The following is a 17,926-nucleotide window of genomic DNA, read 5'->3' on the forward strand; positions in this document are numbered from 1 at the left end:
ATACTGTGTTGGAGGCAAATGGAAAACATTAGGGGGCTAGGTTTGGTCCCAAGGCCTCCAGTTCATTTCTGTTTCAGAACACCAACCTTCTCTTCCCATCACATGGTGAACGAAAAGCAGCTTTGAAACACACTTGATCAGCCAGCAGGTGCCCAAATGTGTCCTCTCTTTCCTCTCCTCTTTCAGAATGCATTTCCCTGGTATGAGTATTGACAAAGATTTTGGTACTCGAGTTGAACTTAACAAGGCCTTGAATAACCTCCTCCCTCATGTAACCATTTCCCCCCATTCTTGTTATTACTGAACAAAACTAAATCATATGGTGGAAATATGTTTTTAGCTGCTCCTTTGCCAGCATCGATAGCAGCCCAGGACAACAAAGCAGAAGCGAATGCTGCTTCATGACTTCTGTTCTGCCTTAGAATGACTCATAACCTGGGCAGAGACGAACATCTCTTGTTTAAACATTACTTGTCTTTTCTGATTTTCTTTCTGTCGTTCTGACTTGCATATTAAAAATCATGACCAGAAATCCTCACAGTGGAGCAGAAATCCTTCTAATGGATCAATGACTGGGGTTGGCTTTATCACCCCCCAGAATTCTAGCTTGCTCCACATCAAAAGACTTGAGGAGGGTGAAGGCAGATGTGACGTGGTGGAGTGGTGTGGAAGTGCCTTTGCTCCTCTGAACCAACCAGTTTCAGCTGGTTTTCAATGTAGTTTGGGTTGACCAGAGAAGATCTGTCTGTCTTGGGAGCCAATGGTTGCTACTCGCACTGTCCAGGGCCAGCCCTAGGGTTTCGGTGACCTAGGCAGAATTTAGTTTTCCCTGCTGAGAAGTATAGTGCCCCAGCTTTAACTAGAGCCGTGTAGACTGCTCGCTCAGAGTTCCCAGTCTAGAATGGGGGCAAAAATCTAACACTTTTAGACAGAGGTGGAGCCACCATTGAGAGGATGGGTTCAAATAACCCGGCCTGCTGCCCCTCAGAGGTCGCTCCTGGTGCCCCCAACACTCATGCTGGATGTGGGGGGAGGGGCATGATTTAGTTCAAAAATGGGGCAGCACAACCCCGTTTTTGAGCTAAAAATTGGCCAGTGCTGCCTTCACAGCGGGGCCGGAATGACTCACCCTGCCATTTAAAAGCAGGGAGAGCTGCACCGGCTGCCTGGTCAATCTTACTCCCAAATGGGGCCAGGCAGCCCCATTTGGGAGCTAAACCACGCCCCCGTGACTAACATCAGGGGGTGTGGCTAGGGGGGCTGTGGCAATGGCAGAACCCGGGCCACCACTGGCCTCCGTCCACCCCTGCTTTCAGAGATAAAAAGATGCTGCTGTTAATGTGGAAATCCAGTCTGAGATCTTTTCAATTTGGAAATGAATGCGGAGGCAGGCAATTCATATTCAGAATGTCTAGAAGGCAGACAGCTCTGAGCCATGGCCTCAACCTACCAGGGAGGTGGTTCTGCTTGGGCTTCATAATGGAGAGGCCGTTAGGAGTATGCATGGTTTTGGTCCGGCATAATTGAACAGACCACCGGACCGGTCCGGCGGTCTGGCGGTCCGGCTGGGCAGGGGACTATGACTTTAAGCGGGGGGGTGGTAGTACTTCCCCCACCACCACCGCTCTTCCCCCTCCGGCGCTGGTCCTTGCAAAAATCTTCTTGGGGCGGCAGAGCTCGTCGTTGTTTGGAAAGCCTTAACAGAGACGAGCGCTAGTGGCATGCATGTGCCCTGCGCGGCGCGCATGCTCGTCTCTGAGGCTGCAGCGCGCGCACCGTATACGTCACTAGCTAGCGCTTGTCTCTGTTAAGGCTTTCCAAACAACGACGGGGGCAGGGGCGGCAGAGAGGAGCTCTGCCGCCCCAAGAAGTTTTTTGCAAGGACCAGCGCCGGAGGAGGAAGAGCGGCGGGGGGGGAAAGTACTACCCCCCCTGCTTAAAGTCACAGTCCCCCCCTGCCAGACCGGAGGGGGGGGGACTCCGAGCCATGCACACCCCTAGAGGCCGTAGCTCGCATGTGTGGAAGAATGGATGCTTCGCATGCAGAAGGCCCCAGGTTCAATCAGGCAAGGCCTGAAACCCAGGAGAGTCACTGCCTGTCAGTATAGACAATACTGAGCTAGATTGGCCAATGGTCAGACTCGGGATATAAGGCATGTCCGTGTGATTTGTGCAGGAGAACTTGCCAGTGGATTATATTCCATGTTAACTAGTACACAGATGGTGCCACTTCAGTTTTCCAGATGAGGCCCTGCTTGCAAATGCAGGCTGTCTGGTGAAAAGGTACCTCTGCCTGTGAACAGTGCCATGGAGCTACCACAGCCCATCATCGTTCATCAGGGAATGCATGACAGGGCTCTTGGCTCATGGGAGCAGCTCCTAGGCTGAGCCCTGGGGGGCCCCTCTCTCTCTCTTTGCGGATTAAGCATTGTGGTCTTTTTCTCAACTCACAGGCGTTCAGACCCAGTAACTTACTATGGTTTGTTTTGTAGGATCCAGCCTGTTCGCTCCGAACCTGTCAGTATGCCGGGGTCATCACGGGCAACATCTGACCGCCGAGGGATTTTGACAGTGGCCGATGCTACCTCAGGTAGGGAAGCACCTACAAACCAATGTTTCTGCTGTTTTGAAAAGTGCCATTTCTCAAGTGCATGTGGACTTTCCGTTGTTAAACCTTTGTGGGCGTGGGACAAAGCCAAACAAGTTTTGCTGAATGGATAAGATAGAATGGGAAAGGACCTTCCTGTTTGGTTGTCACACAGATTGCGGACAAATGCGTGTGATGGTGCAGGAACCAAGGGAGGCCAGAGCAGTCACTATGGCTGTATCGGAGATGCTGGACAGGGACTAGTTTGTGGGCGTGGCTGCCTGAGAGGTCCCGATAGACCTGGGAAGCATGACAGAAGGAGCGGGGTGAAAGGGTGCTCTAGGTCAGGGCTGTCAAACTCACATCGGGTGGTGGCCTGGATTTGATTTCATTGCACCTCTTGCGGGGGTCGGGGGCGTTCATAGCCTTGTGCTGCCGCCTTGCACCCTGCTGTTAAAATGTTCACAGAATAGAATTAGAGGCTATGATTAACTTCATGATGATATCTTTGGCCTAGGTCAGGGATCCTCAACGTTGGGCCCCCAGATGTTCTTGGACTTCAACTCCCATAATCCCCAGCCAAAGGCCACTGGGCCTGGGGATTATGGGAGTTGAAGTCCAAGAACATCTGGGGGCCCAACGTTGAGGATCCCTGGCCTAGATTCTTTTAAAAAGAAATCTTATTAATTAAAATCTGATTTAATTTTTTTAAAAATCCGATTTAAATTAAAAATGGTTTTGTTTTGTATTATTATTTTTAAAACCACCATTTATTTTTATCAACCCTGATCGAGGCCTTTTATGGCAACCAGGGATGTCATTAGGAGGTGGCCCATGGGGCTCAGGCCCCCAATGAATGACTCAGAGCCCTGGATCTCATCAGCACCCCCTTCTCTATTGGAGGGTGGCCAGTTCCTTTTGCTGCTGCTGCTTCAGCAAGGATAGCTTCTCGTCTCTGTCTCTGCTAAAAGGTGCTGTCCTGTGGACAAAACAGACACTCTAGCCCCCAATGTAGCATTTGTCTCCTCCAGTGTCCTTTTGGGGAGGGTTAATTAATGGGGCATGGCTGAGTTTAATTATCAAAGTTGAGGCTGTGGGCTTGACCCCAGATCTTTTGAGGACCTTAAGGCACAGCCTGGTTCATATGGCAGCTCCCAGTTTTTAAGCCTTAAAATGTTCACTTAAACTGCCACCCACCAGTACAATACTGATAAGTTAATTCAGTCCTGAGACTAGCAGGGTTAGCCAGAGACCACCTCTTGCATTTCCTCCAGCAGGGCTCCCATGGTGCAAAGTGATGTTGTGTGCCAATTTAAAGAAGTGCATTATATCATTGAACTGAGCCGTCATCTCTACTTAGTAAATGTGTTCCGTTGGGCCCAGTTTCTTATTTTGGTTTCTTGATGTGATTTAAGTAGCTCTTATGCCTCTCAGTCACTATGCTTGTCACCAGTAGCTTCTCGCCATCCTTGCATGTTGTATTAATTCAAGGAAAATGCACACGGACTTATAATTTCAGCACATGGATACTGTGTCCAAGCCAACACGGGAGAGCTCCCCTGATAGGCCAGTTCTGGGCCAACATCTATGATTCATGGCAGCACCCTTACTGTATTTCTCCTGAGACAAGGGCAGCACAATTTTTCCATTTTAATTCAGCAGTATAGCTTTCTGTGGTTCCACTTTGCCAGATTTTCTCCAGCAAAATCTCTCACAAGTGGACTTATTAAACACAAAGCATTAGCAGAAACACTTGGGGCTTGAGGGGGATTTTAATCTTTAGTGATTCTGAAATCCCTAGAGACTGCTGATTGGATTGAGGTTTAAACTGTCAGAGGAAACTGAAACACATAGAGAAAATTGATTTGTGAGCATTGTTTAAAGGGGAAGTTTGCAAGGGAAGCTCCCACTCCGGCTTCTCTCTATCCCCCACCCCCACCCCGCTTCCATAGAAGCGAAGTTTTAATCCAGGCACTGCAAAGCTGCCAAGTGTGTGCACTGAAATGTTTTAATAATTGCTTTTTACTCTAGCGTGTTTGAATAAAGAATGGCCTAACCTTGCGAGCAGCTGCTGGAAGCCCGCAGCTCATGGGAGATGCTGTGCATTGTACTACGGTACGAGAGCTGGCGTTGCCATAGCAGGCCGAGAGTTTGTGTGGTGAGCTGGGACGTCCCTGGTTCAAACTGTGTCCCTGCCATGAACTCACTCAGTGGCCTTAGGCAAGTCACTCTCTTTCAGCCTCCACTACCCATCGGCAACCTCCTTATCTCCAGTTGCCAACATATTCTCTCTCCCCTCCCCACTCCCTGGTTCAAACTAGACCTGATGGGATATGCCATCTTGGTTTATTCACATGTCTGTCCCATGCACAAATACAGCAGGGCCATCTGCAAGGGTGTAGCAAGGTTGCAGTGAGCCTTGGTGGTGGGGAAATGAAGATGGGTCACTGTCCCCTTCCCGCCATTTTCTTTAGAGATGGGGAGAGCAGAGCAAACTGTTCCTCAGCCAAGGGATTTGTCCTCCTTTGTTCAGTTTGTAGCTACACCCCTGGTTGTCTGCTTCATCTAGGACTTGACACCCCCTGCCTTGGAAGTGTTGAGGCCGTAAGGTGGAGTGCCAATATTTTGAAGTGAATAATCACTCTTGGTGGTTGTATGAATTACCAAGAGAGCCTATCTGAAGCACTTTCACCTGTGTTCCATATTTTTGAAGTATCCGTGCTGTATTTCCCAACATATAAATGTTGTACTAAATGTTACAGACTTGCTAGTACAGTATTACACATCTTGACACTGACACGAGGAAGCAAAGGCGTGGTTCACATAACCATTTGAACCTAGGTTTAATGTGGATTACTGACCTTAGCATGATGGTGTGAACCCACACCAAGGTGTTTTATGGCCTGAAGTGAGTTTGAGATTCCAGCTTTGGCATGGGATCACACACTCATTCTAATGTCAGGAGCCCACATTAAACCTAGATTCAACTGACTGTGGTGAACTGGGCAAACATGTCTGAGCCCAGGGATGTGTGTGAGACCCAAGCATTTGCACAGTAGCAGCTGCAAACATGTCTGAGCCCAGGGATGTGTGTGAGACCCAAGCATTTGCACAGTAGCAGCTGCTGCCTTTCCATCTAGCCATTTGTCCCTTTCATACCATGGTTATATCAGGAAAAGATGTTTTAGAAGGGCAGATTGGGACGTGGCTGATAGCAGCCCCCCTAACAAAGTAAATACCTTGGCTTTAAAATGGATCAGATTGGGGGTTCTCCAACATGGGTCCACTGTTCCCTCTAACTGGGATTCCCAGATGTTGTTGACTAGAACTCCCATTATCCCTAGCCAACAACCACTGCAGTTGGGGATGCTGGGAGTTGTAGTCAAAAACATCTGGGAATCCCTGTTAGAGGGAATAGTGCTTGGGTGCCCAGATGTTGTTGGACTATAGCTCCTATCATCCAAAGGCCATTGTGGCTGGGGATGATTGGAGGTGTATTCCAACAATATCTGGGGACCCAATTTGGGAACCCCTGGCAGATAAATTGATGGAGAACTGGTCTATCCCATGCTGATAGCCATGGGAGCTAAATGGAGCTTCCATGTACAAAGGCAGTTTACTTCTGAGTGCCAGATGCAGGGATTAAGAAGGGAAGTTCATCGTCTTCATGTCATGCTTGGGGCTTCCTGTGGCACTCGGCTGGCCTCTTACTAAGATTAGATTTTTGAGACATTTTGGTCTCATCGGCACAGGTCATTTCTTATGTGATCACATAGTCGGGGACATGGCAATGGTTAGCCGCTTGTCCTTTCGTTGTGCGCTTTTCAAAGGCGCTGTGCAGAAACACCCAGGACCTGTTTAATACATTGGGCAGGGTCCAGAGTGACTAAGTTAGTCATGACTAAGCAGCATTGGAAATACATGAGTAACTGAAGTCCCCTGAATTTCAGTGGAGCTTAGTCACGACCAGATTAAGCTGGATCTTCCTTATTATTGTATGTTTTTAGATGCACATCTGACAAAGATTATGTGTTTCCCCTTTTCTGTGTAAACTACTTTGAGGACTTTTTTGTGGCTGTTGAAAAGGTGAATACCAATAGTAATAACTATGTGTGTGGACGCAACAAGCATGTGTTCGCCGATATGTGTGCGACGTCCTACCGGCATTTGTCAGAGGGCCATGACTGGCTGTAGCTCCCAGAGGAGGGTACAGTCACTGGCCAGCCTGGGTTTATGTCAGCGTAATGGCCCCTTGAGTGCTCATTCATTTTGCTGCCTGCTTTGGAGGTTCCAGACTCCAGCTGACCTATTTGCTAGCCTGTGCAAGAAGCCAGGAAAGAGCAGGTATCGCCCTGACAGTTCTGAGCGATCCTTTGGTTTCTGAGCATGGGCTTGAATTCTCCTAATGCTTTTAACATGTGATTATGTGTGAAGATTGCCAGTGGTGGTGATAAAGCAACTATGAAAAGCACATCTCTGTCTGCTCTTCAGCAGTGGCACAAGTTGGCTTCTTGCCCTCACAAGTATGCTAGGGACCATATCGCAAACATTGTCAGGTGACCTGCTGACAGCCGCATTTCACTGGAGTCTGCCATGTAGCACTGTGGGGGTTTGAGTGGAATTCTTAGGGAACTCTGTTCTGCACTCTTGCTTTACTGGAGTTCTGGCTTTGCTCCATCCAACCCAGCAGCTGTACACCTAGCCAAAGCCCCCCCTACCCAAAAGGAGCCTTGCGCACAGTCACATTCTCAGCCTCCTGCCTTGTTTTCCACTTGCACACGGTCGCAAAACGGGAACGCACACAGCTCTCGCATGGGTGGGATGCTTGTCCTACCCACTTGCTGGCCATGAGAACCTGCCTGAGGACAGCTGGAGCCCATGTGGACAAGCCAACAAGAGCTGCCATAGCAAAACCTCATCTTCAGCCCGAGCTCTTTGTCTCCCGCATTGACCTCCTCACTTCTTATGACAGTTAATAAACTGCAGCCAACAGTTAAGCTGGTCTTTGAGTGGAGGCCTCTTTCATTCCAGCCAGCATTCTTCTGCCACATTACGTGGCATTCTACAGTAAAAATTCCCGCTTCCTGCTGAAGCTGCCAAATGCATGTCCAAAATGTCTTTATGTTCTTTGTTATGGCTGGTTTATTGGAAAATAACCCTCCCTCCCCCCCCCCTTTTAAAGGTTTGTGGAGGGTTAATAGGTCATAAATTTTTACTACCCATCCCGAACCAGGAAGTGATTTTTCTCTTATGACCCGTGCGATCCGAGTCTCTTGCACTTCTCTGAAGATGCTTATCTCGCTCTTTGATTGCCTGTTGCTCAGAGATATGGCTGGAGTGGCGCCTTCTCTTATCGAGGCCTATCTCTTGGTCCTGCCATCAGAAAGTTGCAAGTGTGTGCTTTTCATCTTTAATTGATCTTACAGCACATTTTATAGCCAGCCTCTCTCCCCCCTGTAGGAAGGATAGCTCTTCCTTTGCTCTCGGCACAGTGGCTACATAACCCATTTGAACGGGGTGGTGCTGTTATGTTTTGTTCTTTTCAATATTGCTGGGTTATGGATATTTTAAATTATAACAGCCCCTGGGCCAGAACATGGAAGGGCAATGGATAGGACAAACGGGCCCTTATCCTTCTCAGTTGTCAGTATCGTCTACTAAGATCCATGAAGAGAGAGCCATCCGCTTCTCAGCCTTAGATCCAGTTTTCAGTGTCCAAATCTAGACCTTTTGAACATGTGAAGAGTACACATTAATGCTTTTTGATGGAAGGTTGAGTTTTCCATACTTCTGACTGATAAGTTAAAAGCACACTTTCGTACTGCATCCAAAGCCATTTTTTTTTAAACTCTGGAAGACTTAAGGAACAGGTGATTTTTGCATTCAGAGGAAAGGCGGATGTGCAACAGGACAGGGCCCTTTCGGTGGTGGCTGCCACACTGTGGAATTTGCTTTTGCTTGTCAGGGTAGACAGTACTGAGCTAGAAGGACCAATGATCTGACTGGGGATAAGGCCGCTTCCTGTGTATCTAGAAGTGGGACACAGACTTTTCATATGGAAACCCTGGAGAGCCATTGCTGTATAGAAGGAGACAATACTTGGACAGTTATACCGATGGTCTGGTACAAAGAGCACATTCACATTTTCATAATAATTGGATTCCAGGACTGCCGTTTCCCATGCCTTGCTGTACATGATTAGGCCTGAGCCCAAAGGCCCTTCTCTAGGTTTCAAGGGGATAAATACGAGGGCTGGCAGGAGGAGCACAGCTGCTCCTGGGAGAAAGGCTGCCATGAAACAGGTGGGCAAGGGTGAGGTTGAGCCTTCCGTCAAGCCACTAACATTGACCTGGATATGGCCTTGGACTTTTTGATGCTTGGATTTGTCTAGGACTCCATCAGAAAGCATGCAGGGTGGGTCGTGGCAGCGCGCGTGCGCACACACACACACCCCTCCATCCATCCTCCGGCACATGGTCTCGAAGGGGTGTGCTGCATGCCACCTGTCCTGCACATTGTGAAACCTAGACGTGCCAGGGGGCCTGCCTGTCAGGGCTAGATAAACACTGATTGACTGGCGGCAGCCTTCAAAGTGGCTCTGTGTTTGGCATCCCGCTATTTACAGGCCCAGCCTTATGGGCGGAATGTCAGAAATGACACCAGGGATCTGCTGGGTGGTGCTATATTGCATTACAATAATATTGACATTGCAGCTGAAAAAATGTCGCACACAAGCTTTTGTTCTTGTGGCCATCAACTGGTTGGTTCAGTCCACGTTGGTGTTCAGGACATGGGGATGACTTCTGGTGGGGGGCAAGGCAGCTTCAAGGGGTTTCTAATGGGTTGTGTGGAATCCTGTAGAGGATATCCTGCTGGATAAGGGCCAGTTGGTACATTTGATTTTGCATTTGGTTGAAAGCTTGGTGAAGCTTTGGCTGGACTACACCACTGTGGATTCGTTTGTGTGTCTGAAGGTTTCTCCACAAAATAAACTTCCTGTGTGTTAGAAAACTCACCTAGATAGTTTTGAAGACTTTGCCCTGGCATGTTGATTTTGCATGAACAGGATGTTTTGCCACCCCATTCACAGGGGGCAAAGTTGAGGGCATTTGTTTTGGTGATTTTCCCGGGAGGTGAAAGCCAGGCAGCTGACAACCCCATCTCTCTATCAGGAAGTCATTCTGAGAGGAACGTCATCCTATAGCATTGTTCCAGGAGGATTTCTGGGTAGAAAGAATGGTGGCCCTCAGGAGGAGGGCTGCCACTGAGAAACAGGGGGGGTGAGAGAAATGAGCCAGGAATAGTTTGGGAGCACTCCCTCCCCTTCTCCATCCCCCCAGATTTTGGACCAAATGTTCTTAGCAGAGAACTTGGCTCAACTTCAGAGAACCTTTACCACTTGAATCTGGCACTTCTATAAACTAATCCCAAATGTGTGGGTGTAAAGACGCAGGTGGGCTAGAGGATTAGCATCTATCTCTAGCCAACAAAGGTGGACAAGCCTCCAAATTGGGCAGGCACCTGCCAACCAATGGAGCCCCTGCACGTCTGCCATGTAACTGTGTGTTGCAGAGGATTCTGGGTAAAATTCTGGGGTACACACTCAGTTCACACAGGGCTCTGACCAGGCCTATCGGACTCAGAGGACACACAGCACTTTCCTGTGACTACTCTTTGCAGGAGAAGGTCAGCAACAGTGGAAAAGCTGTCTTTCAGAAGGGCCCAGGTCCAATCCCTATCATCTCCAGGCAGGGCCGGAAAACACGCCTGCCTGAAACCTTGCAGAGCTGCTACTGATCAGTGTAGACAGTACTGAGCTAGAGGGACCAATGGTCTGACTCAGTATGTGGCAGCTTCCTATGTTTCTGTTTGAGCGCCCCAGAGTACCCCCTCCTCTGAATACCATTTGGAAACCACTGTTCTACAACACCCACATACTCATATAGATTGCACCCCATCCCAGCCTTGAGGAGGACATGGTCAGCCAAGATAAGAGTTGGGGAAAGAAGGTTCCATTCAGATTTCGTTCCAGCAAATCACAGGAACTCCGAAGCAGGGGGCTTGCTTGGCCTTGAACTTGATAGGGTCACGAGGCAGGGCTCAGTCTGTGGATAGGAGAATTCAGAGTCAGCACTTTGGCGCCACGGCTGGCCCTTGCTTAGCCTGAAATGTTGTTATGGCCCTGGATAAGTGACAGAAATGATAGCATCAAAAATGTACGCTAGTAAAATCTTGTTAAGGAAACACCAGAATTGAGGGGGAAGAAAACAGCCCTTGGAGGCGATCACAAAGAAAGAAATTGGTACTGGTGGAAGCAAAGTGTTCCGAGTATCTGGGCACGTCAGGAGCATAAATTAAATTCTGCCACGGAATGTGGCGCTGGGGCCTTGATTGCTCAAGAAGCAGCTCGAAACTGAGTGCATAAAGCTGAAATGCTGGCAAGCTGTACATGGGGCATTAAACTGCTAGTGAGGAGGATGATGAGGGTGCCTCTGTTAAATCAATGAGGGATGAGAAATTGGGGGGAAGTGTAGCTTTAAGTGCAAGATAAATGCTAAAAGATTAACAGAAAGGCACTGTGTGCTTTCTCGACAAACAGCAGACAGTTCATGTGCATCAGGGGAAGAATATCCCCCGGAGGAATGAGAGGCATGGAAATTCCAGATGCTGTTCCAGATTGACAAAGATGGAAAGACCGTATTTTGAAATTTCAGTTTAGAAAAAAATACCCACCACCTAGCTGTTTGTCCTGATTGGAAACAGAGCCATGTCAGAGATCACCAGAATTGCTGTGGTTGCTTGTGCCTCCTTCCCAGGTGTTTTTAGTTATTACTATTAATATGGCTTAATAGTAGTTATTACTACTATTAGTTATTAGCATCATGGCCGTTATTAGGCATTGTCATAGTGCTTTAAAGCAGTGGCATTCAGCCTTTCTAGCTTCAGAGCATCATTTCCATACTGGTTTGCCTGCTGAGGAAACCCAGTGCAGGATAGGATGCCACAGAACAGCGAATTCTGGGGGGTTGTCATGTATTCAGTTCACACAAAGTGCCAGCCAAGCCTGCAGTGCTGCATTGCCAGAAATGAAATTACCTTGGGAAAGACCCAGCACTCCCCTGGCAATCTGCTCCCGCAACGGACGACTGCGACAGAGTGCTGGGTGGTTTCTAGAGTGGGCTTTGCTTCCATGTGGAGCAGCGAGGAGACCTTTCAGCCCAACTTGGGAGTAGTTTCAAGGGTAAGCAGGACACTTCTCAACCCACCTCACCTATCTTGGCCATTGCTGCTCGTGCTGTGTGGTGGCATCAGCCGCGCTTCATTCTGCAGCCGCTGTCTCTTCCACTAGGAATCTTCTCTATGCAGTGCTGTGCTGCGACCGATGGTTGAACGGATGGTTGTGGAGGCAAATGGTGGCTGCCACTCCCTGAGAGGTGCGCTGCTGCCATCTGCTGAAGGTTTCACCTCCCCAGGTATCACCCCACCCTCCACTTTTTCTACCTGTAAATGAGACCACAACAATGGCCGTGGCAGTTCAGCTCAGCCCTCTTGTTTGATTTATTCCACTTTTATCCTGCCTTTCTCCTATGATGTAACTCAAGGTCATGGATTTCTTTACTTCTGTGGGCAGCTCTTACTTCTGCCCTCTAGGGAGGCTTCCAGAAGTTCTCTATTCAGACAATGAGCTGAGTCACTCTGGTTCTTTCTTATCTCTGCAGTGTAGACCTATTGAAAGATGGCAGGCAGGAAGTGGAAGTTGTATCAAGGTTGCAAAGGGCAGGGGTCTATTTTGTGGGGAGGGCTGGAGCAAAGGATGAACCCATGGTACTATTTGGCAGCCCCAAGAAGGCCCATTAATTCTCCAAGGAGATGCAGCCATGGCATGGTTTCATCCTGGCTTCTCGAAGACCTGAGGTCAAGCCCACCAACAGCTGATGGCTCTTTGCAGTTTCTCCAGCCCCCCACTCCCCCTCTCTCTTTCTCTCTCTCAGTTTCATAAACACCTCTTGCCTGCATCGATGAGTCAAGCTTCCAAGCCCTTTTCCTCCTGAGTGCCATCAAATATTTATCCCCCAGTGCTGTACAGTCACTTGAAGTGCTGCCCAGGAGTCTCAGAGTGCAGCTACTCAGATAGTGAAGATCTGTGAATGCAGTCGGCCGATGGAAGCTGCCAGCATTGAGGAATCCCCGGGTGGACCTTATCGCCGCCAGCAACAGCTGACAGGCCTGAGTGGCTACTGGTTTCCTATTACTGGCATTGAGAGGGCCCAAGGAGGTTTGGCGTCAGGAGGAAGAAGACTGTGCCCACAAGTGCCTCTGCCCGAGGGGTCCTGGTTGGCTGCAGAGCTGTATAATTAAGATGCCCTGGAATCCTTCACCTGAACCTGTAATTACCTGGATGGTATCAAGGAGGCTTGTTGTTTACAGACACTGGCTTCATTCAGGTGCCTGATGGATGGTGATTGTTCCATTTTCTGTTCTTCGCCGTAATGAAGAGGTTTGCATTTGTTTGGATGTGGGTGTTCGGGAGTATGGGCCAGGCCAGGCCACAGTTCAGTGGTAGAAAGCAGAAGGCCCCTTCTTCAGTCTCCTGCCTCTCCAGTTACTCTCGGCAGGGAAAGACCCTCACCTGAGAACTTCACAAGTTTCTGCCAGTAAGAGTAGGCCATCATGAAGCAGATGGACCAATAATTTAACTCTGTTTAAAGCACAGATAGTTTAAAGCATAGATCGTATCACAGATAGTATACTGAGGAAAGGCCGTTGCTGCACAAAGTTCAGTCCCCAACATCTCATTCAAGGATCTCTGGTCTCAGGGCTGGGAAAGACCTCTCCCTGCTCGGCACCCACCATCAGTCATAATATCTGATGAAATGGACCCAATGGAGGATGAAATGGACCCAATGGAGCTGGTATAAGGAAACTTGGTGCATTGTAATCACAAGAACTCCTCTGTGTGTGTGTGTGTGTGTGTGCGCGCACACACACACACGCACGCACGCACACACACACGCACACTGCTCTCCATGTGGAGACACACATGATATTTGGCCATGGGATCCCAGTCAGTGAAAGCCAGGCCACCAAGTTTCAAGGGTGGAGGGCTGGCTTTGCCTTTACTCAGGGCATTCTCAAATGTGGGTCCCACAAGGGAATATTTATTTATTTGTTTGTTTGTTTGTTTATGCCATCTGATTCCGAAGGCTCTAGGCGATTCACAAAATGAAATAAGAGCAAAATTATACAAAACTATTCACTTTTATAAGAGAACATAAAGGGTTGCATTCACTGGAGTGGGGGTTGACCTTGACCTCAGCCCCCAAGAATCATCCTGGCTCTCATCTGCATAAGCCTGCTCCTTCATCTATGTAGCCTCAGCTGTGTTGTGTCTTTTGGTCATTCTATGGCAGGCTTTCTTAACTTTGAGTCCCCAGCTGTTGCTGGACTACAATTCCTATCATCCCCAGCCACAAAGGCCATGGCTGGGGATGATGGGAGCTGCAGTCCAACAACATCTGAGGACCCAAGGTTAAGAAACCCTGCTCTTCAGAAAGTTGGGAACTTGCTTGGATCTACACTGCAAGGCTCCATGATGCCGGAGCTGGGCCGTAGAAGAAGGTGTAGCCCTTGGCTAGTGTACCAGTCCTGGCTTGGGTTAGCTGGCTTTATCTATTCCTCACATGAAGAGGGGAAATCAGCATCCCGCAGCCTTTAAATCAACTTGACGTTGGAAGAAAGCAAGCTACAAGTGCAATCGCTTAGAACTGCATGGCTAAAAACGCCTCACTCGAGGGCTAAGTTGGATTGGTACTGGCCGGCTGCCCATCCTCTGCCAGCCCCAATGTCCCTATCTCTGTGATGCCCATCCTCTGCCAGCCCCGATGTCCATGTCTCTGTGATGCATACTTTGACTAGTTAATGAAGTTCGGAAGGGAATTCCCAGACTGGGTTTATAGTTTTCTGCCGAATAGTCTCACCAACCCTCCGGGATTGGCCTGGAGTCTGCAGGAATTGACAGCCACCTTGAGGTGACTCGAAAGTGGCCCACGAGATCCGAATGACTTAGTCTTGTGCAAAATGTTGCGGAAGAACAATCTCCAGGAATAACTTCCTTCAAAGTTGGCAACAACTGCAGAATCATCATAACTGAGTCTGTTGCATAAGAATATGTAGCCGTTCTCCTTGGTGGTGGGCAGGAGACTGGGTAGAGAGACTGTCAAATTTTGCCCAAAACAAAACTTTGAGGCAGGTCTGGAGGCTCCCAGAAGGTCCCAGGTTCACTCCTTGGCATCTCCAGGTAGGGCTGGGGGAGACTCTGGCGTGAGACCTTGGAGAGCTGCTGTCAGTCAGAGTCGACAGTACTGAGCTAGATGGATCCAGGGTCTGTCTTGATGTAAGGTAGTTTCTTATGTTAGGAGGGTGAGCAAAGAATAAGAATAAGAAAGAGAGGCAGAAAATGAAGGTGACTGGCAAGACCTGCTGAGCGGGCCCCTCCAGGTCCACAAAGAGGGCAGCAGGGCCTGGAAATTGAGGCAGCAGCTGAGCCCGAGCATCTTGTGCTCCAGGATTCTGCAAACAGACCTGCTGCTAAAAATCCCAAGTTCAGGAGCAATGGTGGAGCAACCCTAACCAGTTTGGAAGACAACAATGGAGAAAAGACTGGGAATTAAAAGGATGGCCTCAGAGCACTCATGAGGTAATTCTCCAGAAGGTGGGGGCAGATCCTGCACTTTTGAAGGAGAAGAACCAATCTGTATATCCTGTGTGGCCTCTCCTGTCGCCGGATACCACATACCTCGACAGAAGAAAAATGAAGGCAGCAGGTCAGAAGCTAGCCCAGGGTCTGAACCCCTATTCCTCCAGTCTGCCAAATGGGCATCATTCATGGAGATGAATGAGAGGCCTTTCAAAGACTCCATTAAAGCACTGACATAAATTGTAATTGCAAGCAAGTACAGCGGACCGTGCCAAGAGCGGAGGCTTGGTTTCAGAGCTATCCCGGCCAACTGAGAGTCTTGCAATCCAGTTCGCAGTGTTGGCCAGCAGAGATCAGTGGGACCGGCCAAGTATTAGGCCTGACAGGGAGAGAACTGGAACTGTGGAGCCTCATGTGGTTTGTTTGGCATGCCAAGCCCTGGCCCAAGAGCTCTAGGAAGAGCCGTTCTGTGTATATCTGATGATGTATGTGTGTGTCTCCCTGTAAGGTAACTTCATTAGTAGCGCCCTGCATAGTCCCTTTGTAAGTCGGTTGGAGAGGCACTGAATATTTGGAGGGTTTTGTGGGGCGGAGGGGCGGAGCGGTGCCTGTGAGAGATTGCCTTTGAAATTGTATTTTTAAATGAGAATATGGTGATTGGCAGCTACCCTTCACTTTTCTGATACTTAAAAAAAAAAACACCCTGAAAAGATGTCATTTGTTCAGCCCTGGGTTATAACATTTGCACTGCAACATATGAATGAAGGCAGCAGTACTGAAAGAGATGGCAAGCAAAATGAAAACATGACCATTTCTGTGCGGGATGAGACCAAGGTCTGTTGACAGGACGCACCGGTTTGTCCCTTTCCTCACACTCAACCTCTGCAAAGTCTTTAAATTTAGCCCATTGGTCTTGGTAGCATCATGGCTAAAAGACTGAGCTGTGTCTCGGGAAGCCCCTGATTCCAGTCTTACCTCTGCCCGTGAATTTGCTCAGTGGCCTTAGACAGGTCACAATCTCTCTCCACCTCAGCTTCTCATCTGCTGTGTGGGGATAACACAATGGGGATAATAAACAGCTGTGTGATAACCCAGCTCCTCCTCTGCTAAGGTTGTGATAACAACCTTACAGCAGGAGTAGGCAAGCTGACTCTCCAACTGTTGTTGAAATACAATAAATTGTGACTGGGAATGATGGGAGTTGTAGTTCAGTAACAGCCGCGTGATGTAAGGCATACACCAAGGTAATACAAGTGAAGCACTTTAGCATACTAAACAAATACGAGTTATCATCATTCATGCTCTGTAGAATCTAGCAGCCTGGTACCATTCATGTCTAGGGATTTAAGCTTGAGTTCAGTGAGATCATTGCTTGGACCCATCAGGTGTCCCCTGCTAACTGGGCAAAGAGGCACCTTTTTAAAGTGGTGGTTCTCTTTATTTAGCAGTGGGAGAGTAACCGGCCCTCTCCACCCCCAGCCCAGTGCCCCTCCAGTGAATGTTGCTAGTGTCTACCTTACGTTTCTTTTTAGACTGTGAGCCCTTTGAAGACGGGGTCCATCTTATTTATTTATGTATTACGTCTCTATTTAGACCGCTTTGGAAACTTTTGTTGTAAAGTGGCATATTAATAGCTGTTGTTGTTGTTATTGTTGTTGTTGTTGTTGTTGTTGTTGGACCCACTGTCCAGAGAACTGAAGGTGCCAAGTCCCAGCAGGCTTGGACCTGGAGTTAAAGTGGACCACTGGGGCATATCCACAGGAAGGTCAATCCAAATGTCTCCAGGTTCTGTTCTCCACTATTTTTGCTCCCCAAACTTTCAGCGGTTTTAATTGTTGACTGGGTCCAAATGCATCCTTTTGAAAGCATTGTTCTTTCTGAGTGTACTGATTGAGAACAATCTCAGCCTTGATTGCTGTTGGGTGAAAGCTCAAGTGAGCTGCCTTTTGAAAAAGATCTTAACTCCTAATAGAAGGTTATCATTTTCCTCCCCACCGACCACCCTTAACCAAAGGAAATCCTTTGGAAATGGAACCTTTAATCAAGGGGTCGCTCCAAACCGAAATGTGAAGCATGACCATGAATCTTTCGCTGCCTTTTGAAGCACCCCTCGCACCTTCTTCTCTTTCACATTGGTGGTTTTCTCTGTTCACTTCCTCCTTCAGCTTTCTGGTGATGATTACTGGATTAGCTCTTTTGGCAGCACAGGAAAGGTGGTAACCAGCTTCTAGAGGAGAGCACCAGAGCCTGCATTCTCATGGTTGATAGCTGCCCTGGCAGCCGCAGAGGAAGCCTGAAAGATGCACTCGAAATGTTTGGGTTTATTAATCCCTGCATGTTTCGAGCAAATACTCTTCTTCAGGGCACTGATAAAGCAAAGCAACTTCCTTTATTATTTCAGAGTAATTGAGAAAAACCATTTCTAATGCACCTTTTGAGGTTCCTTCTCTTCAGTGTTTCAACTGTGCATGACTGTGGCCGGATTCAGAATTTAGGGAGTAAGGATTTGCCCTGCTGACTGAGCAAAGAGGCATCTTTTAAAGTGGTGGTTCTCTTATATCTGGCAGGGGGAGAGCAACAGGCCTCATCCAGAAGCATTGTGCCAGTGTCTGTTGCTGATGTCTACCTTTATGTTTCCTTTT

The 17,926-nt window shown here is 48.4% G+C and overlaps 1 protein-coding gene across 17 annotated transcripts in view; it reads left to right on the top strand.

Moving 5' to 3' along the window:
• The window catches only part of BCAS3 (BCAS3 microtubule associated cell migration factor), a 535,871-nt gene that overhangs the window by 278,699 nt on the left and 239,246 nt on the right, over positions 1-17,926 (top strand). For all 17 annotated transcript variants that reach the window (XR_008311724.1, XR_008311723.1, XM_053274524.1 and 14 more), the window contains one exon: positions 2,493-2,590. Coding sequence is in view for 15 of the 17 variants with exons in the window: in XM_053274524.1 (XP_053130499.1) it covers positions 2,493-2,590 (98 nt within the window). In the remaining 2 variants the exon portion in view is untranslated. The remainder of the gene's footprint in view (positions 1-2,492; positions 2,591-17,926) is intronic.

This window comes from Hemicordylus capensis, chromosome 12 (genome assembly GCF_027244095.1).
Source record: "Hemicordylus capensis ecotype Gifberg chromosome 12, rHemCap1.1.pri, whole genome shotgun sequence".
Lineage (NCBI taxonomy): Eukaryota > Metazoa > Chordata > Lepidosauria > Squamata > Cordylidae > Hemicordylus > Hemicordylus capensis.